Raw genomic sequence first — 27,310 nt, forward strand, 5'->3', positions numbered from 1 at the left:
AAAGAAAAATGTCGAGCCCTTTGTATCTATATTGCTTAATATTTTGTTTTCTTTTCAGCAGATTTCTCATTTTGAAGAAGCTTAGAAAAAATCAAATATGGCACAAACACATCTTTCTAATAAAAAAAAATATATCCTCTTAATTTTTTTAGAAAAAAATAGAGGTAAAATACATTTGAGACGTAAGGAAAATTTTCAGAGTGACCATAATAACTTTGTTTCAAAGCGGTGCTTGTGGGTAAGATATTTTGAATCACAATGTGTTTTAAAGGGAATGAGGAACAAAGAAAGCCACCGTTTTCCAGTCTGCATACAGCAGAATGAACGAGCAATGCACCAAGTCACTAGAACTCATTTGAACAAGTATCCACAACTGAAAGTGAGCTCAGCTGCAAATGCGCTTACTAGTGAGAAATGCCAGTCTACACAAGAACTAAAGAAACCTTATCACTCCCAGATTGACCCATACTCTATGGCTTTGACCAGGAAGTGCAGGGAGCACCTTCTGCATTCTTCTTCCTCTTTTCTTCCCTGGTGCCTTTTCTTTCTGGTCTCCATGGCACTCTCTGGTAGTGAAGAACGGACCACTCTGAAAATACGCATAGTTGAAATACTCCCCGTAACACTGAGCAGAGACTACATCAAGCCTATCTGATGTTGGCAGTTGTCAACTGCGGCAATTCCTTCAGTTGCATTCACCTGTAAACAAGCATTTTCTTTCACTCCCTGAGGAAGAAATTAAGAAAGCATAATTGATATGTCACCTGAAAATTACCTTCCTCAACAACATATCAGTGAGCTGGCTGCAGCAGGGGTCCGATTGACACAGGACTAACAGGGAAAAATTGGTATCTGTTAGTACAGCTTTTTCACAACTAGAATGAATTACGGAGACTAGCAAAGAATGCCTCTATCTAGGACAAGTTTGTCCCCAGACCCGTTATTATACACAAGTATGCTCCACTGAAGCTGTAAGTGCAAGCAAAGGTCAGATATTTTTGCCATCATACAAAGCTCAGTGACTATAAAGTATCCAACCTCCATAACCTGGCCTGCCCTTTGAGAACAAAACACTTGCAAAGGCATTTATCACTTCAGTATGATTGCAAAAAACTGCATTGGTTACTGTGCACTTTCATGTTTGCTCTCTTTGATGAAGCACTGGAATTGTGGGATTTTTAAAAAATAGTTATTTTTGCGAAGATTTAGAAATGCATGAGAAACCACTTTCCAAACTAATTTGATAATCAAAATTAAGTTTTAAAACAAATTCATAATTAGAAACAAAGAAACATTAAAAAACTGCAAGAGATCATATTTCAGTGTTTTAAGTAATGGCATGGCATCCTTTACCTCCTAATACTAAAAAATAAAGTTGAAGACTGGAGAAAATAAAAAAATATATTAGTTCTGCAGAGTAAGATAACTCAAACTTTAATTTTTACTAAAAAAAACCAAATATATTTGATTGACCTGCACTAAGAAAGGGGGAGGTTCTGTACTATGAGAACTGCATTTGTTATCACATAAATATTCTTGTGTGACTTAAGGCAAAGTCTCCATTCCTCAGCTCCCCACAAAAGGGAGCTTTGTTAAGAGTTAAGGATCAGATTTTTCAGATCCCTACCCAGTTTAAAGCTCTCCATGTGTGTAAAACCAAAAGCATGACGTGACTGCAGAAAGTTAAGTCTTGATTGATGCTGGTGTCAGTGACTCAGGGCCCAATTTATTGTACTGATACAGCACTTCGTATCTTCCAAACACCACTCTTTAATGTCTGAACGACAAAACAGCTCACCAGTTATTCTCATAGGTGTTAGAAGTAAAAGTTCAATATATTAGGGAACAGAAGAAAGAAATGTTCCTGTCAGATTAATTAAATGAACGTGTGCTATCTTAATACTGGTTTTCAAGAGAAGGGAAAAGTGATGTTAGAATTAACAAAAATGCTGACAAATTAATAACCAATAGCTTGTTTTTAATGTCACCTTTGCTCCATCTTTCTCTGGAGAGACAAGTCATGTGGAAACAGCATACTTCATTCTCATTCTCTCTGTCCTTTCCCCACCCCAACCACCCAATCCAGGTAACCCCTATCTGTGTCTCTCCCCTACCCCACACCATGCAGGTAATTCAACGTCAGCAATAGAGGCTTCCAAAACACCGGCTTTTATTCCAACGGTAGCAAATGAAGGAGGAAAACACTGGACTGTTAATGAAATCAGAGCTTTGATACACATATGGTCAGACAAAAATATCCAGCAACAACTGGAGGGGACAGTGAGAAATAAAAGAATATTTGAACAGGTTGCTGCTAGACTTCAAAAGTTCGGAATTGACAGGGACTGGAAGCAGTGCAGGACAAAATATAAAAATCTGAAACATGAATACAAGAGTGTAAGAAGTGCCCAAGACTCAGGGAGTACAAGTAAAAGTATGAAATTTTTTAATGAACTGGATGCTATTCTGGGGCACAGCACCATGGAACACGCAAGTAAATCAGATAATGATGAAAGTGAGAGGCCTCCAGAATGGACAGAAGCAAAATCAGAAAAGGACTCCATAGGTAAGTACTTCATACCCATATATAATTTAAAATTTTCAGTTTCCCAGCTCTTAACCAAAAAAAAAAAAAGCAACCAACTAGATTAACCAATTTGCTGGTGTAGGTAGGGGGGAACAGTGAATGGAAATTTACTATTTTGTCCAGCTGTTCACTTTACATTATAAGGTGATCTTTCAGATTGATTCTTTTTTTAATAGAACTGCGAAAAAAAAAGAGGAAAAAAAGATGAAGATGTAGTACAAGATAAAGGGATACAGAGACATCATTCCAGTCAAAATCATGGCAGAAGAGACTGTTTCCAGTTTAGCTAAAAAAATGGATGAGAGAGATGGTCAGACTGGAAAAAATGAAGACATTGAGTAAAACAAGTCTGTAGTTATAGACATTAGTTAAAAAATTAACATTTAAACTGTCTTCCTCTTATGGTCCCCAGAAGCCACATTTTACTGGCCTTTGGAGCAAGACTCCCAAACTATTGTGAAAATAGCAAAAGGAATAGCACCAAGAATGTGCAGAGCTTGCCTTTATTTTTGTGTGGTTATTGATGAATAACTTGGTAATGGATGAATTAATGCAGAATTAGAGTAGACTGATGAACTTACACTACCCAGAAGTTAAAACATTTTTTATTGGTATGTACAACCAGAAGCAGGCCTGTTGTTTAAGAACAGAATTAAACATAAAACTCTTTATTACAGTAAGAATCCTACACATGGGATGATATTACAATGGCCAAATATAAGCCTAGAAGTTAGTAAAGTAATGTAAGAAGTCAAGAAAAATATAACACAGAGACAGTCTCTGGCTGAAAACTACGAGAGCGTTTTGGGGGAATATTCACTCTTCAGTTGCCATTTCTTGGCTCTTTGCTAATGCAACTACTACTGCCTGCTGGCATAAGGAGCATCCTAGGTTGCATGGATCTTTTGATTTGACACAGCACAGCTGTTCTTATGTAGTACACAAATACAATGCCCTAATTAACATAGCATTATTTACGCAGAAATGCCTGGAGACACAGGTGAAGAGGACTCTGTTAGTAATATGTCAGAAGACCTACAGGTTGCAGATATAAAGAAAGTTTCTGACTCAGGTAAACTAAAAAGTCTTCTATTTTATATAAATCCCTAAATTTAGTAAGTTAAGATGGATTTCTAAAATAAGCCCACATGGTAATGACAGTTAGAAAATGCAGAAGCCTAAAAAACTTTTAAGCAGGAGATAACATCATAGTGATAACCATACTTTCAATAAATACAGGCACGCGTGCACATTTACAGCACTTTGCTAAATTTGATAAAAACAGTCTAGTAAGTAATCTTTTCAAAGATTCATGACCTAAGATGTAAAGAAGAAGAAACTATTGGTCTAAGCAAGTTGAGTGCAATGTATTACTGCATTTACTTTTACTTGAACTGTGTCTTCCTAAGGATTAGAATTGTTCGGTCTTCTTTGCATAAACTAATACAGCATTCTCTTTTTCACAATATAATGTGATCAGTATTTAATATAATTGTGTAACTGCTCATGTCGGGATGAAAACTTCATTTAAGAGTACCACTACTAGCACTGAATATGAAGGTCATACACTCTTTGCAAAGAAACGTGGTTTACACTTGAAAGCATAACTTTCAGGGGAAGTGGGAATTTAACATTCAGCTAGAGACACATGAAAGTCTCGAAGGCTAATGGGCTTGACTGTCTACAACAGAGGACCTCATGATCTCTTTCAGTAGCATGAGGCAGAATATGGTCTAAATTAGGCATCAAGGAGTAGTCATATAGAATTTAAAATGGTCTAATGTGAACTTGAAAGATTTTAATGTCAAATTAAAAATCTTCTGGCAGATGATGTTACTGTAAATACTACTCCAGAGAATCTGGCAGCTCTGCATATAACAAAAGAAACAGCTATGACAAGTAAGTAAAGCCATGGTTGATCATGAGAGGTAATTTGAGGTATACTGGACAGTAGTATAGACAGTATATATGGCTCCTGAGGCATTCATTAGGGAAAAATAGATTGTCACAAAAAGTGCACTGCCTATAGGGACCTCATTTTGAGAGAGAAAAAATATGTAAGAAATCAAAACAGTACTTTGTGGGATCCAATTAAAACTACTTGTAAAATGCATCAAATTCCATTTCTCCCCATCAACAAGTAAAATTACTACATATACATGACCACTCATAACACACTGTAATAACACATAGAATCATAAAATGGTTTGGGTTGGAAGTGACCTTAAAGATCATCTAGTTCCAAACACCCTGCCATGGGCAGGGACACCTTTCCATTAGACCAGGTTCCTCAAAGCCCCATCCAACCTGGCCTTAAACACTGCCAGGGAGGGGGCATCCACAGCTTCTCTGGGCAACCTGTTCCAGTGTCTCACCACCCTCACAGTAAAGAATTTCTTCCTAAGATCTAATCTAAATCTACCATCTTTCAGTTTAAAACCATTCCCCCTCGTCCTGTCACTCCATGCCCTTGTAAAAAGTCCCTCTCCCGCTTTCCTGTAGACCCCTTCAGGTACTGGAAGGCTGCTGGAAGGTCTCCCCAGAGCCTTCTCTTCTCCAGACTGAACAACCCCAACTCTCTCAGCCTGTCTTCATAGGAGAGGTGCTCCAGCCCTCTGATCATCTTCGTGGCCCTCCTCTGGACTTGCTCCAACAGCTCCATGTCCTTCTTACGTTGGGGGCCCCAGAGCTGGACGCAGTACTCCAGGTGGGGACTCACGAGAGTGGGGTAAAGGGGCAGAATCACCTCCCTCGACCTGCTGGCCACGCTGCTTTTGATGCAGCCCAGGATACAATTGGCCTTCTGGGCTGCAAGCGCACATTGCCGGCTCACGTTGAGCTTCTCGTCAGTGATCACCCCCAAGTCCTTCTCCTCGGGGCTGCTCTCAATCCATTCCCTGCCCAGCCTGTGTTTGTGCTTGGGATTGCCCCGACCCATGTGCAGGACCTTGCATCTGGCCTTGTTGAACTTCATGCAGTTCACACAGGCCCAGCTCTCAAGCCTGTCAAGGTCCCTCCAAATTCAGCAGTGCTACTAAACTGTCATCTAACGTAGTTTTTAACTGGCTGCAGCTATGCAATATTCTAACTTTTTGGATTGAAATCTTCCAAACAAGTTATTTAAGATGAAGTTAATCCTTCTAGTAAAGTTCTGAGTACTCATTTTTGACACTTTAACATTCCTTTAGGATAAGTGTTAGGTGTTAGACATCTATAGCTTACCTTGGTTACCATTTCCCTTGTAAAATATATGTATTTTAACTGCATATTTTGTTCATTTCTGGGTCACTGTAATTGCAATCTGATTTTGTGGGGAAAGATTAAAATAGCAAGTGTTTCAGAAGTGTCTCTGGCTCAGCCTATCCACCCTGAAGACTACTGTTCAATCTTCTGTGGGGAAAAAAAAAGGCAAAAGCACAGCACTCCATCATGAAGGGATGCAGTTTCAATTTCCAAAATTCTTTGCCTCATTCCCAAATGAACAATAGAAACTCAAATAATTTTATACCAGGTGGTAAAAAACACCTATACTTTAATGTTATTAATGGTAGCATAATTAGGTATCATATAAAGCAGAGAAAAGATGCATGCTTTTTATGTTACAATATCATGGAGACCCTTTATTGTCTAATTGTGGACATGCCTTTCCTAGACAGTTCAAATAAATTTAAAGTACAAAACTGGTAAGTAAAGAGATTGTACCTCTGTATTCATAAATTTACTTGCTGATAAACAGTGAAAAAGGCAGTCAGGCAGGGATACCATATTACATTGGTTCTTTGATACCAGTAGATGTCTGACAATCAATAGCCTTTAGGATGTGACTTCTTAAGGACTTCTCCATATTCAACAGAAGTTTTGTAGCAAACTGTTTCTCGAGAAGCATGTAATTATAATTTATATATACATACTCATGTGCCTTTAAAAAAATCTGTAAAAAAAAATAATTTGGCATAAATAAGAATTTAGGAATTCTGTTCATCTTGTATCAGAGTATCTTCCTAATTAGTCCATGGAATTAATGTACTCTGCAGTCAGTTATACATATACTTGTCTAAATATATACTAGCTAGCCTGGGCAGACATCTGCTTTCTGGCAACTGCAGCTGTGTAAATGCGCAGAGGTGTACAAGCTCCCTCAGAAGTGCATGTGCTTCTCACGATCCTACATGTGGATCTGAGTTATTAACCACAGTAACACCGTCGCCACTGCCAATCTTTATAAACAGTCCAATCAAGTTTGCCATACTCTAGTAAGGAAAAATTAAGATGGTATTAGTCAAAAGACAAATGCACCAGTTTCAGGAAAATACCTAGTTGTTTGATGTTTCATGTTATTGTTTTTCTCCTCTGCCCACATGTATTTGCTCAAATGCCCACCTGAGAAGGAAAAGACAGAGGTAAATAAATCCTTACACATTCTTCTACAGACTGTTAACAGTTTACTGGAATTTCCCTGGCAGCGCTGCCCTGGAGTAGCTTTCTCAGCAGACTGGTCAGTAGAGGGTGCAAGAGCATCACAGCAATCACCAAACCCATTTCAGGACAGAGATCACCAAACCCATTTCAGCACAGCACAGCAATCACCAAACCCATTTCATCACAGCAGTCACAAAACCCATTTAGTTTTTTGCGAAAGCAGCCTAGGAAAGGCTAGGGTCACTGTAAATTATTCTCTTTTCTGGTAAAAGAAATATTAAATCAATCTGGAAATAAAACCTTATTCAGTCATTTTGACTGGTGTTTTCTGTTTCATGGGATCACTTTTAAGGACAGTTAATTTCAGAAATCTATTCAGAAGAGCAAATTGCTTCAGTTTGCACAGACAGTAGTCAGTCAATTCAAACTCCATGCGTATGTACATTCCACATGTCAGACTTCGCAGTACAACCACAGACTGTGTATAGGTGTTTAATTAAATCTGAAGTGCTATGGGAAACAACAGTGGAGATGGAAACAAGATTCTAGGAATACCAGTAGCCTGATCTTAAAAAAATATCTACAGCAAGTATTTTGTTTCAAACAAATTACTTTTCTTGACATTATTTTTTTAGGTTTTTTGGTGCCCTGCATACTTTACTATATGTCCTTCTTATGACAAATGTTGAGTAAGTCATGACATTGCCAAGATACATTCCTAAGCAAGAGCTTTTTAAAATTTTGTTGTTTAAAGTCAAGTTCTTAAGCCGTTACATAGTCGGGCACTTATGTCGGCCTCTTTTGAACATTTACTGCTGTGTGCTTGGAATTTTAAAATGTACAGACATAAAGTCTAAAGACAAATGTTTCAATACGTATGCCCCAGGGACGGTGTGAAGTAGTGTTTCAGAGAAGTGCAAAAACAAAAGTTCTTGATATGCACTGGCTTAGCCCAAGGCATACTCGGGCTGCAGACACAAACTCCTGACTGTGCATCCAGTCTCACAGATCTGCATGACAGAGTTGGCAGCAACTTTGCAAGCTGTTGGAGAGTAAGCGTAGGCGACACACTGAAAAATCTTCCCTAGCTTTGACATTCCCCACACCCCTTTTATACTATACAAGACACACATGAGAGTAAGGATTAGGAGACAAATTACTAATCTTGCCTCATGAGCCAGAAAACAGGATAAATAGTGATAGTGACAGTGTGCCAAAAGAGAACAGAGCTTGTATTAGTCTGAGTGGGTAAAAGGAAAGACTGCGACAGCATTGCTCTGGTGGCCTTGTGAGCAATGCTTCAAACACAACGTAGAGATTAAGCATATTTGCTGGCAGCTGTCTATAGCTTCACTAAACAATGCGGACGGAGCCACTGTGTTTTATCCATGCCAGAAACTGTTTGGCTCAGTCTTGCTCTCTCTATGCCCTCCCTCCAAAAACTCTGAACGGTGGCTTAGAAAAAAATCCAGGCTCCTTACCCACATTCTTGGCTTGCCAAGAAAAAAAAAAAAAAGGCACATGATGGTGGTCACATCGTAAAGAACATCTGATGCAAACAAGACCTTATTGATTTGGGGGGTAATTTTTAATAAGGTGGCTGGCTCTAGATTATGCTTTATTGCTCAATGTTTAGGGGCAATATTCTTGAATGGATTGAGAACAGGCTGGGAGCCAGAAACTGCTGTCATTGATCCGCAGTGTGGCCTTCACCGTTTAGTCTCTGTACGGCAGTGTCCTCACCTGGAAACCAGGATCGGAAAGGCCACTTGCATCATCCGCCTGTCCATCCATCCGTCTGTCTGTCCCAGGGCGGAGGGGTGGAGTTCTCCCTTAAACACCAGCGGGCCAATGGCAGAGGAGTGGACATCTCCTCCCCGTGGAGGGGAGCCCAGGGACATCTCAGTCACCCTGCTCGGAGCTAGGGGCCCAGCTGTGTGATGTAAACCCCCTCGCAAGCTGCAGCAGGGGGGATGCTCTGAGGACAGGAATTTAGTACTTTATCACGGAGGCAGGCAGCCTTGCAGATCAATCGTCCAGGCACAGCACCCTGATGCAATGTCAGTGAAAGGACCCTTGCCCCTTTTGGGGCTAATTCAGCGACTCTCGACATCAGTTGCTTGTGAGACTTCCAATAACTTCAGTATGTATTGAAGCGCCCCTTACAAAAGTCACCGTCTTGCCTGTTCTGCTGCATAGTGGCGGCCGGTCACTAGTGGTGTTCCCCAGGGCTCAATTCTGGGGCCGGTGCTGTTCAATATCTTTATAGATGATCTAGATGTAGGGATTGAGTGTACCCTCAGTAAATTTGCAGATGACACCAAGCTGGGTGGGAGTGTCGATCTGCTGGAGGGTAAGAAGGCCCTACAGAGGGATCTGGACAGGTTAGATAGATGGGCTGAGACCAACGGCATGAGGTTCAACAAGAACAAGTGCCGGGTCTTACACTTCAGCCACAACAACCCCATGCAGCACTACAAGCTGGGGGAAGAGTGGTTAGAAAGCAGCCCGGCGGAAAGAGACCTGGGGGTGCTGATCGACAGCTGGCTAAACATGAGCCAGCAGTGTGCCCAGGTGGCCAAGAAGGCCAATGGCATCCTGGCCTCTACTAAGGATAGTGTAGCCAGCTGGTCTAGGGAAGTGATCGTCCCTCTGTACTCAGCACTGGTGAGGCCGCACCTTGAGTACTGTGTCCAGTTCTGGGCCCCGCACTTCAAGAAAGATGTTGAGGTGTTGGAGCGAGTCCAGAGGAGGGCGACCAAGCTGGTGAAGGGTCTGGAGGGTCTGACCTATGAGGAACGGCTGAGGGAGCTGGGGTTGTTTAGCCTGGAGAAGAGGAGGCTCAGAGGTAACCTTATTGCAGTCTACAACTACCTGAAGGGAGGTTGTAGTGGAGTGGGAGTTGGCCTCTTCTCCCAGCCAACTAGCGATAGGACAAGAGGCCATAGCCTCAAGTTTTGCCAGGGGAGGTTCAGGTTGGACATTAGGAAGTATTTCTTCTCAGAAAGGGTCATTGGACATTGGAATGGGCTGCCCAGGGAGGTGGTGGAGTCACCATCTCTGGATGTGTTTAAGAAAAGACTGGACATGGCACTTAGTGCTATGGTCTAGTTGACAGGGTGGTGTCAGGGCAATGGTTGGACTTGATGATCCCAGAGGTCTCTTCCAACCTGGTTGATTCTGTGATTCTGTGTTTCTGTGATAGAGGTTTACCAATTACTACATGTCATACAACCATGATCAGCGAACCATTCTACAAATTCTGATCCAGGTTTAAATAACTTAAGAGTTTGCACATTTCATCTATAAACTTACCTTATGCAGTTGTTACTTATAAGTGCAGACACTCTGCTCTTAAGCCCACTGCTGCAACAAAATGGCAGCTTTAATGTATTAAAAGATGGGAATCTTTAACAACAGTTATCATTAATGGCATTCTGAAGTTAGTGATCCTCAAGACATATTTCAAGACCTGTTTAGTTAATAAGAATTCTGTACATTTTTTTTACAGAAATCCTTGAAGATGAGGGGGACTTTGCCAACTCCACCCTGTCATCTTTGGAAGCTACACAAATAAAGAAGGAGACGATTGACATAGGTAGGTCAAGACTGTGTCTTGATGGGTATAACAGCACATTCTACTAGGATCTGCAGATTTCTAAGGTTTGTGTGTTATTTCTGCATATTATACTCGTTCTACTTCTAGATAGAAGTAGAAAAAAAACCTGATAAAACCTGATAAAACCTGATTTTTGTTTTATTTCATAGTGCAAAAATGCATAAACTCTTATTTCTTCTTCCCCCAATTAATAACAAGATCTTCTTTTTCCAGACAACATACTCATTATGCTAGATGTGATAAGTCTGCACTTGCTTGTGACACAAATACTGTTCTTTTTTCATACACAGTTGCTAAAGAGGATAAACTGGAGAGCTAAATAGCTGTCTCAGAAACACTGAACATTTTATGCCTTGTCTGTCTTTTCAAACTACTTCATGACAGTGCATTTAATTTCAGACTATTCACTAACAAACAATTGCCATAAATATTCTGAATTATTTTACAAGTAAAACTGAAATCAGAGCCTCAGCAATATGTAGAAGTCATACATTCAATGACAAGTATTCAGGAGAAGATTTGTTTTATTAAAAACATTACAATTTAACATTAGAATACAGGAGAGTTATTCATCTTCTGGAATAATGAGCGTAGAAATTATGGAAGGTCATGAAAAAAAAGGCATCAGAGCAAATAACGATGACATTGAAATCTATTGACCTGACATCCTGGATCAAAAATACACTTTACGGTAGTTCTGTTTACACCCAGAAGTTAACAGAAAGAATTAAAAAATCTATTATAATGATTCTGTGAACAACAGTTCTTTGCCCTTTCACACTGAAAGTTTCTACCATAAGAATATTTCTGTTGTATGCATCAGTATTTCTGTGATCCGGGCAAGGGCTTCCTTCTACACAATTATGTTATCTGGAGTTTGGGTGTTGAGACACCCTGTCCAACACAGCTTTTACAACTGTTTGCATAGGCTGATCTTGATTGTGAAAGACAACTGTAAGGACTATGACACTGAAGACAACATCAGAGCAATGCCATTACAGCAGTGACACATAGAAACACAAGTTACATTGAGGATAAAGTAAAGCTGTGTCCCTGAGAGTTCAGAGACATAGCAAGGTCACACTAATGCAAAGAGAAGAGTTCATACACAATGACACAGAATAAAATCTCATGCCAATCAACTGACTGCCTGTTCCTGTCATGTAATATCCAATTGAGGATAGTAATCATGCAAGTCAGCAGCACACAAGTGCCATTGCCGAAGGCAGAAAGAGATTAGAGAGCCAGCATGGTTGAGAGAATGAGCACAGAAATGAAAGCCATGGGCTTTTTTGATAATAGGGTGTTTTTTTAAAAAAAAATCACTCAAGAGCTCAGGAGTAAATCTACTGCTCCATTTTGGCCCCAGGTTTTATTTCCAATAGCTGCAAGTATTTAAGGAAGATGGAAGCATTTTCTTAAGAGTTATGGGGTAGCCTATTTATGAAAAACCATTTTTTCTAGTACCCCAAGTAAATCACACACACATGCTTATGAGAGTATAATTTCTGATTCTAAGTTTTCCATAGGTATAAAACTTACTCCTGCATATGGCTTATGAAAACAAGTATTTGGCAAATCACTTAAGAGAAAGCAAGTTATAAAGCAAATATGAATTCCAAGTACTACTCTGTGCATATGTTAGCAAGTACCATTATAGAAAGCACATCAAATGAACCACTGCTTATTTACCAGCAATCTCTGATTTCTAACAGAGTCTAAACCATGCACTCAGTCTTTCAAAACATATAAGGAATATTTACTTCTACCCTTTACTGAAAACTATGTTGAAGATAATCAGTCTATGACATCCCCTTCCAAAACAATGAGAACTAATCTTTCTCTCCCTCCCAACCCAAAAAGTAATTCCACACAAAAGTGAACTTTCAGCCTCAGAGAAGTCCAAGCATGAGGAAATGAGTCCAGCATCAGTGGAGCTGGGTTTTGATGTCCATAGATGATTTCAAGAATTCAGAGGGCTCCTGAATTTTACTTCTGAAGGGAATACTTTTTATGCTGTGACAGAGTGCAAAGCTATCATAGCCTCAGCTCTGCAGAGGAAAAAAAAAACAGGTAGACATGCAGAAAAAATAATATAATGATGTTTCTATCCTGTTAGTGACGGAATTTTGAAGAGAACTCAGATGCTGGTAGAATAAAAAATAGGTTTTCTGTCTTCCCTGTTTTGTCATTTAAGCCACATACAATGGTTTTGGATAGAGACATCCCTACATATAGGAAGTGCAATTTAAGCTGAGGCTAAAAATTTCCACAAAAGCATTAATGAATTGTTTGTTTTCCAATTTTTCTTCTGCTTATGTTATCTCCATCAAAAAAGCTCTGTATCAGAGACTAGCCTTTCACCCAAAAGTAAACAAACATGCTGTCTCCTACAGGAAGGCAAAAGTATGCAATCTTCCCCACAAAACCTAACATCCCTTCCTTCCCTCCCTCCTGGAATCAGGGAAAGGCATGCCTCAAAGCCCAGCTTTGAAACCCACCATGGTAGCTTACAAAAATGCACTCTAAACCACCTTCTTTTTTGTGGTGAAAAGGAGTCCTGAATAGAGGCGAACAAGTAGGAATAAGGAGCAAAGGTCTCTTTTCAGTTTCTTTCTGCTGTACCAGGAAAACTCACAAAGATCTGAGAAAAGCCCCATCAGCAGTATGAAATGCAGCTTATGCAAAACCACACTGCATTTGCCTCTTGCTCCTCCTCATCGCATCCGAGTCACGTGCACAGCTTCCAAACTTGAGAGGGGGACACTGGTCTTCTAGGTCCCAAGTCCCTGCTCATTTCATGACAGTACGAAGGGAAAGGCTACAGTCCAAGCCCTGTTAGGCGTGAGTGAACCCGCACATGCGTGCCCTTACAAATGGCACCAAAGCCTCGCCAAGCCTGCCCTACCCACGTCGCCTAGGAAAAAAACTGGAAGGCACAACTGTGCTAATCAATGTCTATAAACATGTTAGGCACATCGACTTCTATGTGAGATACAAACCATCCACATAGTCCTACGTGTTTAATCAAGTATTTTAAAGCTGCGTGGCAAGCTCTGTCCCACCACAAGCTACCTTTTGGGGAATGTGGGGGCAGAAAGAAAGATAGGGTTTATGAGAAATGCCAATAAATAATACGATTTAGGAAGGCATGTGGCAGAAAACTTGTTATAACTAATGGGTTAGACTAATGGGTTACAACATTTTTAATTGAAGATAGGTGTTACCTGCAGCGGATGACAATAATATTAGCAATTTATTTGTCTAAGTCCAAGCCTATTTTATTTAAAACTCTGTGTTTCTATAGATGATGATTCTACAAGCACTACCTCAGAAGACCGATCCTGTACGCCAGTAGCAAAACGGATGGTTGGGACAGGTGAGTATTAATTTCCATGCATTTATTCTGAAACAAAATCGCATTGTAATTTCAGTACCAAAGCTGGAGCAACCAGATCTCTACTGTAAACACAGCTCTACTTTTCCACTTCTGACTCCAGTCTAGCTTTATCACTAAGCTAAAAAATTAATAGCTCTATTCCCTGTCATGAGCAAAACTTGCATTAACACTGTAGTTCAGCTTTGCATTCTATACTTATCTGATGAGCAGCATCTGCCTACTTCTGAATATGTAGATAAGATTTTTTTCTTCTATTGAATCCCCAGTACTATTTTTATTTGCATGATATTTTGCCTTGCCATTCTAATTTAAAACCATATGGGAAAGCCATTTTCTTATCAATGCTGATATCTTGTTGCTTTAAAGCTTAAGGCCTATTTCTTTCCTGCATGTAGCACTTGGATACATCTGTCTTTAATTTGACAACAACAGCAACAAAATTACACTGACAAAATGTGAAATTTTAGATGCTTTGGAGAAACAAGAGATTTCACTTGCTACATATTTTGCATACTTAAGAGAAATATAATCATGTATGCATATTAACATTGTAAAGTTAAAAGATTTTCGTAAGAGATTATTATAAACATTAATTAATCCTTCAGCTTGTTACCAAATCATTAGCTACAATTACACTTTAATGTATGTATATTCAGCAATACTCAGTTTTTGTTTCATTTATATTTTCAGACAATCACATTCCCTTGGAAGCAGCACAAAATCACTTTAAAGTTATTACAGTTAATGATACTGGAGCAGGAAAACACTGGAGTGATAATGAAGTCAGAGCTCTGATAAACATATGGTCAGATGAAAAGATACAACAAATGCTTGAAGGGGCCACAAGAAATAAAGAAATATTTGAGGAAATTGCCAGAAGGTTAATGAAACGTGGTATAGACAGAGACTGGAAACAATGTCGCACAAAGTACAAGAACCTAAAATACGAATACCGTGCACTGCAGAAGGAAAATGAGCATCTTGGTAATCCCAGGAGAAAAATGAGATTTTACGATGAAGTTGACTGTATCTTAAGAAGACAGCCTCTGGGTCCCTCGAGCTGGGGATGTGAAAGTTCAAGTCTCCTATCAGGTACTAAAAACCTCAGTGATGAGATAAAGCACTTAAAGTGAAACTTAAAGCTGCCTGTTGACCCATGCTGTAGGGGTGAAATATGTGGCCAGAATGGGGAGGGGAAATAACTGAAGAACCTGTATCTGCATGGTCATGCAGGTAATACTCAGTGAATGGAAATGGTCTCTGGAGGAGTTTAGAAGTGAGAACATTAACAAAAAGTTAAAGCACCTGAAGCGTTCAATGTTATTAGAGAATCTTTGTGCTTCTGGAAGCTTAAGTGAGATACAGTGAAATGGTGCTAGAAAACGTGGCAGATTTTAGAGGTGATCTAGCAGCCATGTAAAGTCTTACGGACAGAGAGCTGCAAGCTCACACCATTTAGGATTGCAGAAATCTGTAACAATCAAGCCAAGTGCAAGGACTCGAAAAAAGCAAACTTCATTAATTTAATTCACACCACAGTCAAGAGAAAAAAATCCAGGGCAGTGATGTTTATGTGAGCACTTGTGATTATTATATTAATTTTGCTAAAGCAGAATCAGTTTTCTAAATAGAGTTTGCTTCTATTTTAGTATCAAAAGATCTCTGATCTACGAATCACATAGCTAACCTTGTGTCTGCTGTAAGGGTTCTCATGTCTGGCCAACTGCTCCAGCTCTCAGGGGCACCTGCCCCTGCTCCAGGCAGATCAGATGCTCTTGTAGAAGCAACTTAACCACTGCAGCTTAGAGCTCAGTGAGTTATGGTAAACCAGAACTAATTCTGATTTTTCTCAATATGTTAGATAATAATTTGCAATGTCACAAATGTTAGTTGAGGACTTGAACTGTTTCTGCAGCAGAGGCCAGATGGACAGCTTGAGCAGAAACCGCTGGAGCCATCCTTAAGCCAGCTGTCCTCAGTCATGAATCAGAGCCCCAGTGCGGTGTCCAAGGGCGCTGTACGGTAGTGCCATTAGTTGAGGCTGGAATTACATCCACACAGCCATGGAATGACACCACTGCTTCTCACCTGCCTCATTTTGTGCTCGATCACATTCTTAAGACAGACATTTTCTTCCAAATCCAGAAACTGAAGATATTACTGCTCATTTCTGCTCTCCGTGAATGGAATTTGTCAACACCAAGAATATTTGAGCCAAGCTGGCTGTTTTACATTTTAGCATGCTGGAAAAGGACTGTGTAATCTGTGCTGTGAATGCTGATGCAGGAGTCAGTAAAGCAATAATCTTTCAGAAAAGAAGCTTTAGTTATTAAGCTGTTCGAGGCATCTGCTAAATAAATGTGTCTCCACCCTGATTTTGTGTGCTAACTCAGCACCTAACTTTTCTAGAAGATTGTTATTGCTCCAGGTCACTTGTCCCAATGCATTTGCCTTTTGTAGTATAAAGCTTTTTGGTGTGTGACTGACTGTGCTTTGAGAATCTCTGCAAAATACTTAGTCACCTTGCTTTTCTCTTCTAAGTTTCAGTGGGAGATGTTACAGCAAACACAGGGTCCTTGGGTATCAAGAGGAAAACATGGAGTGATGGTAAGAGCCCCATACTTTTTAAAGCATCTATACACTGTTGTTAAATTGGATGTGACATTCTAGTTTCCAGTACTCAAACAGTTAAAAAAAAATCCTAGAACACCAAGCTCCAAACCAACATTCTTCTCTCACCCTAAACAAGCTGCAAAAGAAGAGTCCTTATAAAAATGAGGGCCTAAGGAAAACCGCAGTTTCTTTATTTCAGTCCTCATCCCTGGTATAAATGAGGTAAACATCAAGAAATACTTTGCTTTACAAGAATCAAGTGCAAGGAACAGATAAAAAGATTTTAAAAAGAAGATGTCGTAATTACCTGTGTTGCTCAGAGGAAAATAGGGACAATATCACAGTCATGGTTGTGGTTTCCTCATATACTATGTGTCAGTAAACAAGAGAGGAAATTACATGTTTAGACATATAATGTCTAACATGTAATGTCTAACATGTTGTACAAGAGAAAACAGGTTAGGATAGCGATTCCAAAGAGAAGATATGGTATAGAATCACTGAGAGAGAAAAATGAAGGAATGGATAGAAATATGCAGAATGCAATCCCATATAACAAAGGTCAGGAGCTTATTTTTCTTCCTGGAAGAATTGTCAGGCCCTAAATATCAAAAAGTGCAGTGATGAGGGATGACAAACTTAGTTTTTAGGAAGCTTGCCCCTATTTTTAATACTAAAATGATGTCTTGTTTACAGACAGATGAACACAACAGATCTGAACACCACAACATTTCTGAATTCAACCTGCTCAGTTCACCATCACAAACTGCAGTAACAGGACTAACTCTATGTGATTAAATATACTTTCATTTATTGCCTATTAGATAAGTACATCTTGCAGAAGGCAATAGCTGGGCAAAGCTGACAGTTTCATATATAAGTGATTTTTACAAGGTCTGCTTCATTCTTACTTGCTGTTATACAATGACCCCTTACACAACACCAGGCAACGCCTGCCAAAAGAGCACAACAGAAGGACAGAATTAGGAAAATCCAGCATGTGCTAAACTTCAGTGTCAGCAGTTCATTGACTTGTGCGCTCTAACTACCAACTTTGCTTTTGTCCACAGAGGTGTCACTTGTTCCACTTAAGAAAAGTGCTTCTGAGAATACCATACTCCACTTCCAAAAACTATTAACGGAAAGTGTGCACACAGTAACAGAAGGCAAAAAGCTACTGTTAGAAAGGCTTTGTAAGCAGGAAGAAATGCAAGACCTCAACAGAACACCGCTGTATGCTGATCCATCAGCCATACAACAGGTTGGTTTAATGAACTTTCTACAAAATTAGCATGCAAAGAGATTCTCTCAGATAGTAAGAAATTAAATAGACTTATTTATGAGTGTAGGTCACCCACATGAGTACATGCTTGCTCCCCTTTCATATATTCAGCTTCAGTCATTTAAACTAAAACAAGGTATGAGTTCCCATCATAATCCTTAACTATGAGCTTTTAGCAGTGATGTGAGTTAGTCTAATAAAAGATATAACCTCTGCCTACATGCTTTGGCTCACTTGCATGCCAAATTAACAGGCTTAATTGAAAGAAAATAACACGTTGACTGATCAAAAAAACCACGTACAGTTAAAATTTCATCGCATCATTTCCAATTACCATCTCTATGACCTTCCTAGCAAGTTAGTCCTCTGCAATTAACCAATCAATTGAAGCTGTAAGAGAACTTCTTTTTGTTTAGGCAAGGCTGGTGGGGAAAACACACCACGTAATTCCCTTATCAGCATTTACCCTCCTCCTAGCTTCGTCACCTGCCTATGCTGGGGTGGGGGACCATCTGCACTTCAAATTCTGAGTGATGGACAAGGATCCCAATCTTTCCAAAACTTTGCTGTCACTCAGTACAATGTCCCCCAAAAACCTTTTGTCTTCTTCCAGAAAAAAAAAAACACCTTATTTTATTCATTAAAATAAGCAGATCTTTCAATAACTATATATCTGTTTTTAAATGCTGTTGTTAGGTGAGAACTGCACGAAAGCACTGAGGCAAAGGACTGTCTAAATTCTTAGCAGGTCAGAGCAGAGAACTGCAGAGCACACTTGCTCTCTGCTTGGAAACTGTTCATATCAACACTAGAGGGTAGACATGAAGCAAGAAATGACAGGAAAAAAAAGAACACAAGTGTCTTTCCAAGTAAAAGGTTTTTTTCTCAGAAAACTTTCTGGAGAGCAGTATTTACCTGACAAACAAATATCCAAAGAAGGTGGACTTCCCTTTGTGTGGGATTCCACTTCTATTCTGCTTTGTGGCTGCAAAGTATAGCTTGCTTTTTCTAACTGTTTTTTTCAGAAAGCTATCTCCTTTGCTGCTGTTCACATTTATTTTCGGTCAAAGATGGTAAGAGATGTCAAGTGTATGGGGCATTTGGCATCATCTAATATTTATGTGCTACTCTCATTTATACAGATAACAATTAGTTTACTTGAATATGCAGGATCCCGAGATACATAAATCAAAGCGGCATCAAGACAACCTTTCTTCACTGCAGTAGTAGTTATGATTCCATATAACTTTTTGCTTAGAGACGAAATAACATGAATGTTGCACATTTAGAATTCTGGTTGCCTAGAGATATGGTCTGTCTCCTTTTGACAGCATCTCCCGGGGTAGTGACAAAGGGCTAAATAGAATGTCGGTAGAGTGAAGGATTTCTCAAAGAAAGCCCCCTCAAAAATAGCCCTAGTTGATCCAACTCATCCTTTCAGTGTATTTTTATATCCACAGCTTTACGTTTATTACAGCCACACAAGATTTAGTCCAGGAACACTTATGGGCAAGTTAAATGGAATTTGGGCCATTATCTGACACATGCTAAATGGTTATGTGTGAGAGCACTACCGTAGGATTGAAAGGGCTTGGGAGGAGAGAGGTCTGCTTAAACATAGATCCACAACATGGTTCCTTTTCAGCAGAAAGGCCAGACCAAGTTGTTTCCATGTAACTGCTCCTGGGAATCTTAATATAAATTACATCGTGAAAATGATCCAGCCTAAAAATCAAAACCAACACCAAGTAATGATGGCAAGAGCAGTAATCCTATAAAAAAGAGATCTTTGCTCTTCTCCCTCCTCAAATATCTGCACTATTACCAGGGGGCCATTCAGATTACTGGGAGGGCAAATCTGTCTCCTCCCCAGTTTGCAAATGACAATACTGAAATTTTTGAGGTGTGGCAGATAAATAGAGCAATCACCATTCTGACCTATATTAAAAAGTTCCATTCTTCTCTAAAGCACACTCATTCACTGAGATGAATGGGTCACTTTACACATCTTTGATAGAGCTGTTACCCTGGAAAGTCCTCAGAATGCCCCATTTAGATTATTTCCTGGTAGACCAAATTATATTTGGGCCAAATGCATGGAGAATGAGCTTCAGGGAGCAGAAATGCTTTCATTGTCAGTGGATCCACAAGCACTATCAGCATCACTGTTGGCTTAAAAGACTCCCCCTTGTTCCTTCTCCTGCAGCAAGGTCTCCTTTGCATTGGCACAAGCACTCACGCGAGTGGTTAACCAACTGACAGAACTGATTTAAATTAAAACTAACCTAATAAAAAGCCCCTCCAAACAACCCTGCTTTTTTTTTAAGTTCGAAGAAAGTAGTGTAAGACACAGCAGAAAGAGCAGCCGGGTCAGTTTATTTGAACTGAACTACCCAGCATCAACCTCCCATGCTGTGTACAACCCTCCCTCCATGCATTAGGCTCAAATTTAAGGCAGACAAGCCAACAGAGCAATCCTGTGAAAATTACTGGAGAGCCCCATCACGCCTACATGGATGACAACTACAGTCAATGTGAGGAAAAACAAACAGTCTTACCCCAACTCTATGGCTAGGTTAATGTAATGGAAAGTCTGTTGGCCACAATAAACATAATGGGTGTCTCTGCAACGTCCTCTTGTATATACATTTTGGCACCACTTCCCTCCTGCTTTTTCCACTCCTTCTTACGTTATCTCATTCCAGTCGGTTACTCCACATCCAGAGATAAGAGCTGAGGCCGAACTGCATTTTGTGACATGTATGTCTAAGAGATTTGAACTTGGTTAGAATGGAAATCTGGCTTATCTTCACTTTCGGAGAACGAGCATGCAGGAGCCTGAGCCCTGCAGGAAGTTCTGTAAAACAACCGAGCAGATATAACAGCTCACCACAGCAAAAAGGTCTCACTCCTCCTCTCTTCCTGCAGGAGTAAGCTTTGTGGCATATAATTAAACTGAGCTGTCAGCACCTAGCAGCACAGAATGGCCTATGTATGTAAACCAAGATAGAACTGAACGATAAAGTGTTACTACTTCCCCATTCAGTAAGTGTCTCTGAAAGTACTGAGGAATGTTTTACCAGCACATACAGCATGAATGTTCTGGTAAAACAGCACACAGACTCAATCACTAGCTACGCAAACATCTTACCCAGTGTACTGCATAGGGAGTTTACATAGAAATATGGTTAATTACAAAATTTGGCATTTAGACAATTAAAACATTTAACGCTGCAGTTCTTGCATCTGGGGATGGGGGATCTGCTGAACCCATAATGGGTTCTTAAGATGAAATGAAGAGGTAAATATGTTACATACCAAAATATCAGGATCATTACCTGTAGCATATCCATGTTCCTCAGAAAATTCCCATCCAAATACTATTGCAATTTCACACTTTTTGTTTGAAAGATTCACAGGATACCAATAGCTTGCTAAATAGCCTTTTTAAACATCTATGTTGCAACCCAGAGGTTGTACATAAAATGTAGGTAAACACTTTCATTATGGTATATTGAGTGTAGAAGTTTGGAAGGATGGCTAATGGGAAGGAACCAGGAATTTTACTAGATTGAAAGAGAAGTAAAAATTCTTAACTTAGATTGGTGATTGTTTGTGTTCTGTTTTGTGGGTTTTAATAGGGGACAGTAACAGGGAAGCTATCAAAAAAAGCATGCTGGCCAAGCCTCTGCCCTCCATTTACTTTGATTCTTATAACAAATTCCATACATAGACCCAGCTGAGTTGGGACAAGGAGCATTCCCTGACCTAACAGGACTTCCATCTGCACAGAAGAGGCCTTTTAAAGACCTTTTCTAAAAATCAGTACAAAGCTGGATACACTCAGGTTTGAGTACACAGTATTACTGCCAAAAATATTTTCCAGGGAATTTTGCAAAAAGTTAACAGAAATTACACTTGTTCCAAGATTAACTTTGCAAATTTGTCCTGGTCAAGGACTCAAATGACGTTTAATAGATTTGTAACTCAAAGTACTCCTCCTCCCTCCCTCAACAGCCCCAAGAAAGTCCTCTCCTTACCAATATCCTCTGACTTTATTTTGGCATGCTGTCAGTGGCTTTTGCAGTGACTTTGTTCCCTGGCTTACAAATTGTAAAGATGATGTAGAACATCCACTTTTAAGCCTTGTTAATGTTGATGCCAGAGTAACAGCATTAGCTTTAGCAGCTTTAAAGTTTCAAACATAATGAGAATTCACTACTAACATAGCTGTAAAATGTGTTAAAACCAGATGAAAATCACTTTAAAGTTGTCTCAAGTTAAATTGGTACAATGTTCTGAGTGTATGGAAGGCCTTGATTAGTCTGTGAGTAGGGATATACTGGTTTCATTTTAATTCACAGTCACCATTATAAAGCAAAACACAATAAAAATCAATTTTCTAATTTCTGCTACAAAGGAGTGGGAATTTAAGCCTCAACGATCAAGCAGGTGCTTTTTAATTTATTAAAAAAAAACACATTCAAAGTTGTTGCTTATGTCAAGATCGTGAAATTCCAATCTATCTTTTATCTTTCACGATGTACCTACTTGTGCGCCTGCTCCAAAACCTTGTTTGCAAATACACACCAATTTTTCATGCAGAATAGTTTCAGCGAAACAATGAGCACCACTCAAACACATGCCATTGAATACATGCTTAAATATTTTGGTGGCTTGATCCAGTGTACGGAGTTTCAAGTTTTCAGTTACAAACATCCTCACTGAAGTGAATCTCTCCAGTGCCGTAATATCTTTTTAACACTGTAATACAAACTATCAACTCATTTTAGGCCATTGCTGCAACCAGCTATATCAGAACATAAAGCACAAAGAATTTATGCTGCATGTTTTTGTGGCATGTAACAAATACTCTGGATCTTTACGTATACAGATAAGGTTTCAAAGATTAATTATAACATGTCCCCAACAGCTGCGTCTTCTTTGTGGATCAGTCATCTCAAAAATGCAGTTTGATACAACACCATGCTTGAATATTCTGATTTTTAAAATCTAAGATGAATTAAGGGCCAAATTCTGTAATTTGATTTATTGCACAGGACTAATTTGCATATAAAAGAACATGCCTATGAGTATCTAAGGCTAGTAGTCATTACCTAAACATCCTTATTAATTTAGATAGATAAATTAGTAGATGGGCCGAGACCAACAGCATGAGGTTCAACAAGAACAAGTGCCAGGTCTTACACTTCGGCCACAACAACCCCATGCAGCGCTACAGGCTGGGGGAAGAGTGGTTAGAAAGCGGCCCGGTGGAAAGAGACCTGGGGGTGCTGATCGACAGCCGGCTAACATGAGCCAGCAGTGTGCCCAGGTGGCCAAGAAGGCCAATGGCATCCTGGCCTCTATTAGGAATAGTGTAGCCAGCCGGTCTAGGGAAGTGATCGTCCCTCTGTACTCGGCACTGGTGAGGCCGCATCTTGAGTACTGTGTCCAGTTCTGGGCCCCGCACTTCAAGAAAGATGTTGAGGTGTTGGAGCGAGTCCAGAGGAGGGCGACCAAGCTGGTGAAGGGTCTGGAGGGTCTGACCTACGAGGAACGGCTGAGGGAGCTGGGGTTGTTTAGCCTGGAGAAGAGGAGGCTCAGAGGGTGACCTTATTGCAGTCTACAACTACCTGAAGGGAGGTTGTAGTGAAGTGGGAGTTGGCCTCTTCTCCCGGGCAACTAGCGATAGGACAAGAGGGCACAGCCTCAGGCTTCGCCAGGGGAGGTTCAGGTTGGACATCAGGAAGAATTTCTTTACAGAAAGGGTTATTAGACATTGGAATGGGCTGCCCAGGGAGGTGGTGGAAGTCACCATCTCTGGATGTGTTTAAGAAAAGACTGGACATGGCACTTAGTGCCATGGTCTAGTTGACAGGGTGGTGTCAGGGCAACGGTTGGACTCGATGATCCCAGAGGTCTCTTCCAACCTGGTTGATTCTGTGATTCTGTGATTTGAAGGTGAGATCTAAGGACTGTATTTTCTAGTGGCCAATCAAATTTCTGCTAGTTGTTTAGGCCTGATTGGGACTGCCCATTAATATTTACCATACCTTTCGTATTTACTTATTTTTAAAGGAAAACAGTTAAGAGACACTTCTTAGTTTTTAAGTTTCAAAGAACGGGCCTAATGAAATTTACTGATACAGTTAATGCTAAATCTTAATTCAGGTTTTCAAGAGACGTTCCAAAAAGCAGTAAGAAAAATAGCTGTTATCCTATAACTTCCTGATAGGGATGCTCCCTCTTCTGCACCTCACAGTGGCAAAAATGCGAAGAGGTTAGAGAGAAACATTGAAGAAGAAAATAGGGACATTAACATCTCAGCTGTTTAATAGAATTTTATTGAGTGCTTGCAAAGCCATACCTAACTGAACAGACTGTTACACTTTACAGATGCAGTAATATTTATGTCTCTAAGAAAGCATCCCTTAAAAATTTTGACAATTATTAAGTTAGAAGATGAGAACCAGGGGTAGTGCATGTGTGCCTTTAGGTGTGTATCTTCCTGTAGAACTTGTGAATTGCTTACAGTTTCAATCACAACATTCAATCACAACTGTCTACAGTTGTGTTCTCCACAGGAGATATTTGATATTAAAGAGCTCACTGAAATCAAATATATTTGTCAAGTGCCCATCAGAAAAAAAAGAAGAAAAAAATGTGTATTGAAAAATCATGAAATAAGGTTGCAATGAAAATTGAGATAATAAGCTGCAAAGTAATGAAAATACATCAATCATTATATTTCCCTAAGAAATTCCAGGTCCACCAGTGTAACTGTGTGAGCAGAAATGAGGTAAGATTTTTTTCCTAGCCTCTTCACAGAAAAATGGTGTAACCTAAAATGAGCCTTGATTACATGGCTTTGTTCCTTGGCTTCTGCAGCTCTATCGCTCCCAATAAAAACGCTTTTGATGGACACTGGCCAATATATACAGTTTATGAATTATACACCTGCAACCCAAAGAAAATTATTAATATATGAGAGTCATGTAGGGATGCAGCATTTTACCAGTAAAAGTATATGAAATTCAGCTGTAATAAACACAGAAAATCTCAATGTAAACAATTTTCTGTTGTTGGTGCAAAACAATTTCAGAGCAACTTTACATGTCTGTGACCCCAAAAATACAAAGAACGTATCATTTTATCTATTCAGTGCACGTGTACTTAGAGAAGCCCACCCCCTCCCCCAGACTGTCAGGAACGTGATTATTTACCCTACTTTCTGCAAAAAGTTAAGCACAGTATATAGGTGTTGTACTAAAGCAGCCTAGCAGGCACTACAGAACTTGCACGTGCATGTTTTGGCTTGTGCATGTGTTCCCCCAAGGAGGATATACCTTTCTGGCACCACTGAAAAAATGATGAGTATACATCCGTGTGTAACACTATTACTTTGAACACCAAACGGAAGCAGAACCCAAACTTCATTTTGCAGCTCTGCGTCCACATGGATCACAGTGAATCCAGTCTGTTTTACATCGCCATTGACATGTCAGGTAGTTTTGTTACATCATGGTGATGACTCTAAACCACTACGGCTTGTAGGACCCTAACAACGCTTAAGAACCACTCCGTTCCGGTAGTCTCGGTTTGTGTGAATTACACTTTAACATAAGCATCTCGAGTAACGCTGAGGATGACGGCTGGGCCTCGCCGGAGGTCAGCGCCCGGGTGACACCGCCGCGGCGTGACTGGTGCCCGGGACGGGGCGGCGGGGGCAGCAGCCGATCAGTGGGGCGCATCCCCGCCGCCCGGTTGCGTGGCCACGCCGCGGGCACCGCGCACGGCGGCTCCCGGGCAGCGCGGGACGGGCGCACGCCGGGCAGCGGCGGCGGATGCGGCTGCAGTGAGATGCAGCCGAGGTCCAAAGCCCGTCCGAGAATTGCTCCTTCGGCGGGGCCGGCCCGGGAGGGCGGGAGGCGGCGGGGCGTTCCTTGCGCCTCGCCACCGGGATGCTGCCGGGGCTCCCCGCCGGCGCGGAGCGGGAGGAAGGTACGGGACGCTCGCCTCCCAGCCCTCGGGACCCTCCCGGCTGCACGTGCCGGCGCGGGGCCCCGACCACCCCCGGGGCAGCCGCCGCAGCCCGGCCCGCCACGGAGACGCCGGTTTCGGAGGGTGGCCCCGTCCAGCCCGATCCCGACCGCCGTGCCCGCCGCCCCCTTACCTGTGCTGCAGCCCCACCAGCCCCAGCGTGATCACATGGGGCACGTCCAGCTCGGTGGGCCACACGCCGGAGGCGATGCAGCCGAACACGCCGCACTCCTCGCGGATGCCCAGCTCCTCCAGCTCCATGGCGCGGCCGGCACGTGGCGGCGCGGCCCCCGGCCCCCGGCCCCGCTGTGGCGGCTCCCGCGCGCTTCTGCCGTCGCCGCGCGCAGCCAACAGCGCGCAGCGCGGGGCCGCCGGTAGCCTGCCGGTGCGGCCTCCCTCATTTACATACGGGGGGGCGCCCCCGGCCCCCACACCGCCGCCTCGCCCGTCCCCTCCCCGCCCCCTCCCCCGCTACCAGCCAGGCCCGCGACCCCGGACCCGCTGCCCCCGCGAGGCGCAACGGGCCGAGGGGGATGTTTGCCCGTGGGGTGGGGGGCGCGGGGAGTCGGGGGCTGGGCGCGGCGCGGCGCCGGCATTGGCCGGGAAGGGGGCCGGGGCCGTGTTTGCGGGGGGGGGGGGCGGGGGGGGGCGGTCGGCCGGGGTTCGCCCGGGGGGCTTGGCGGGGCGGAGAGGGGCGCGGGCCGTCCCCGGCGCGTTGGGCGGCGATTGGCGGGCGGCGCCGCTGCCCCGCCTGCCCGGCCCTTCCGCCGGCCCCTTCTTACCCCGGCGGCGGCGCCCGGCGGCGTGTGCTGAGCCTCTCTCTGTGCCCTAGGATGCCTGCTCCACGCTCCCCGCCATAGCCGCAGCCATGGCCCCGCGCGTCAGGAACGGCCGGCCCCCGGCAGGACAAGCCGCGAGGGGGCGGCCCGCGCGCCGCGGCCGTTCAGCCGGTAACGGCCATGGGGGTGGGCCGGGGGACGCCGCGCTCCCGAGGGGCCGCTGGGCTCGGGGTGTCTGTGCTTGGGTGCGAACTTTTTCCCCCGCGAAGTTTTTTTATTTTTATTGTGGGGGGCCGCGCCCCAGCCGGTGGGGGGTCACGGCTGCCCCCCCGTCGCGCAGGAGAGGCGGCGAGGGGCAGGTGACGGCTTCGAGCCGAAGCTTCGCGCCTCACCCGCTCCGGGCGGAGAATGCTGCGGGCGGCTTCCGCTGCCCGCCCTCGCCGTTCGACTTTCTGAGCTTGGGGTTTGTCCCGAAGCGAAAACAATCGGTAAAAGTGAGGCGGCTTCTGTCGGCACCGCCTCAGGCGGCACCTCCCGACCGCCGGCGGCGAGGGGAGCCCCGTCGCCG

At 42.2% G+C, this 27,310-nt stretch overlaps 1 protein-coding gene across 1 annotated transcript in view; it reads left to right on the forward strand.

Moving 5' to 3' along the window:
* PAICS (phosphoribosylaminoimidazole carboxylase and phosphoribosylaminoimidazolesuccinocarboxamide synthase) overlaps positions 1-27,310 on the forward strand; it is a 43,061-nt gene that overhangs the window by 6,544 nt on the left and 9,207 nt on the right. Inside the window, exons 3-13 of the mRNA XM_068404150.1 lie at positions 2,087-2,566; positions 3,570-3,659; positions 4,415-4,486; positions 10,518-10,604; positions 13,933-14,004; positions 14,716-15,117; positions 16,567-16,632; positions 17,709-17,899; positions 24,095-24,120; positions 25,516-26,337; positions 27,083-27,309. Coding sequence (XP_068260251.1) covers positions 2,087-2,566; positions 3,570-3,659; positions 4,415-4,486; positions 10,518-10,604; positions 13,933-14,004; positions 14,716-15,117; positions 16,567-16,632; positions 17,709-17,899; positions 24,095-24,120; positions 25,516-26,337; positions 27,083-27,309 — 2,535 coding nt within the window. The remainder of the gene's footprint in view (positions 1-2,086; positions 2,567-3,569; positions 3,660-4,414; positions 4,487-10,517; positions 10,605-13,932; positions 14,005-14,715; positions 15,118-16,566; positions 16,633-17,708; positions 17,900-24,094; positions 24,121-25,515; positions 26,338-27,082; position 27,310) is intronic.

The sequence above is a fragment of the Nyctibius grandis genome, chromosome 6 (genome assembly GCF_013368605.1).
Source record: "Nyctibius grandis isolate bNycGra1 chromosome 6, bNycGra1.pri, whole genome shotgun sequence".
Taxonomy (NCBI): Eukaryota; Metazoa; Chordata; class Aves; order Nyctibiiformes; family Nyctibiidae; genus Nyctibius; species Nyctibius grandis.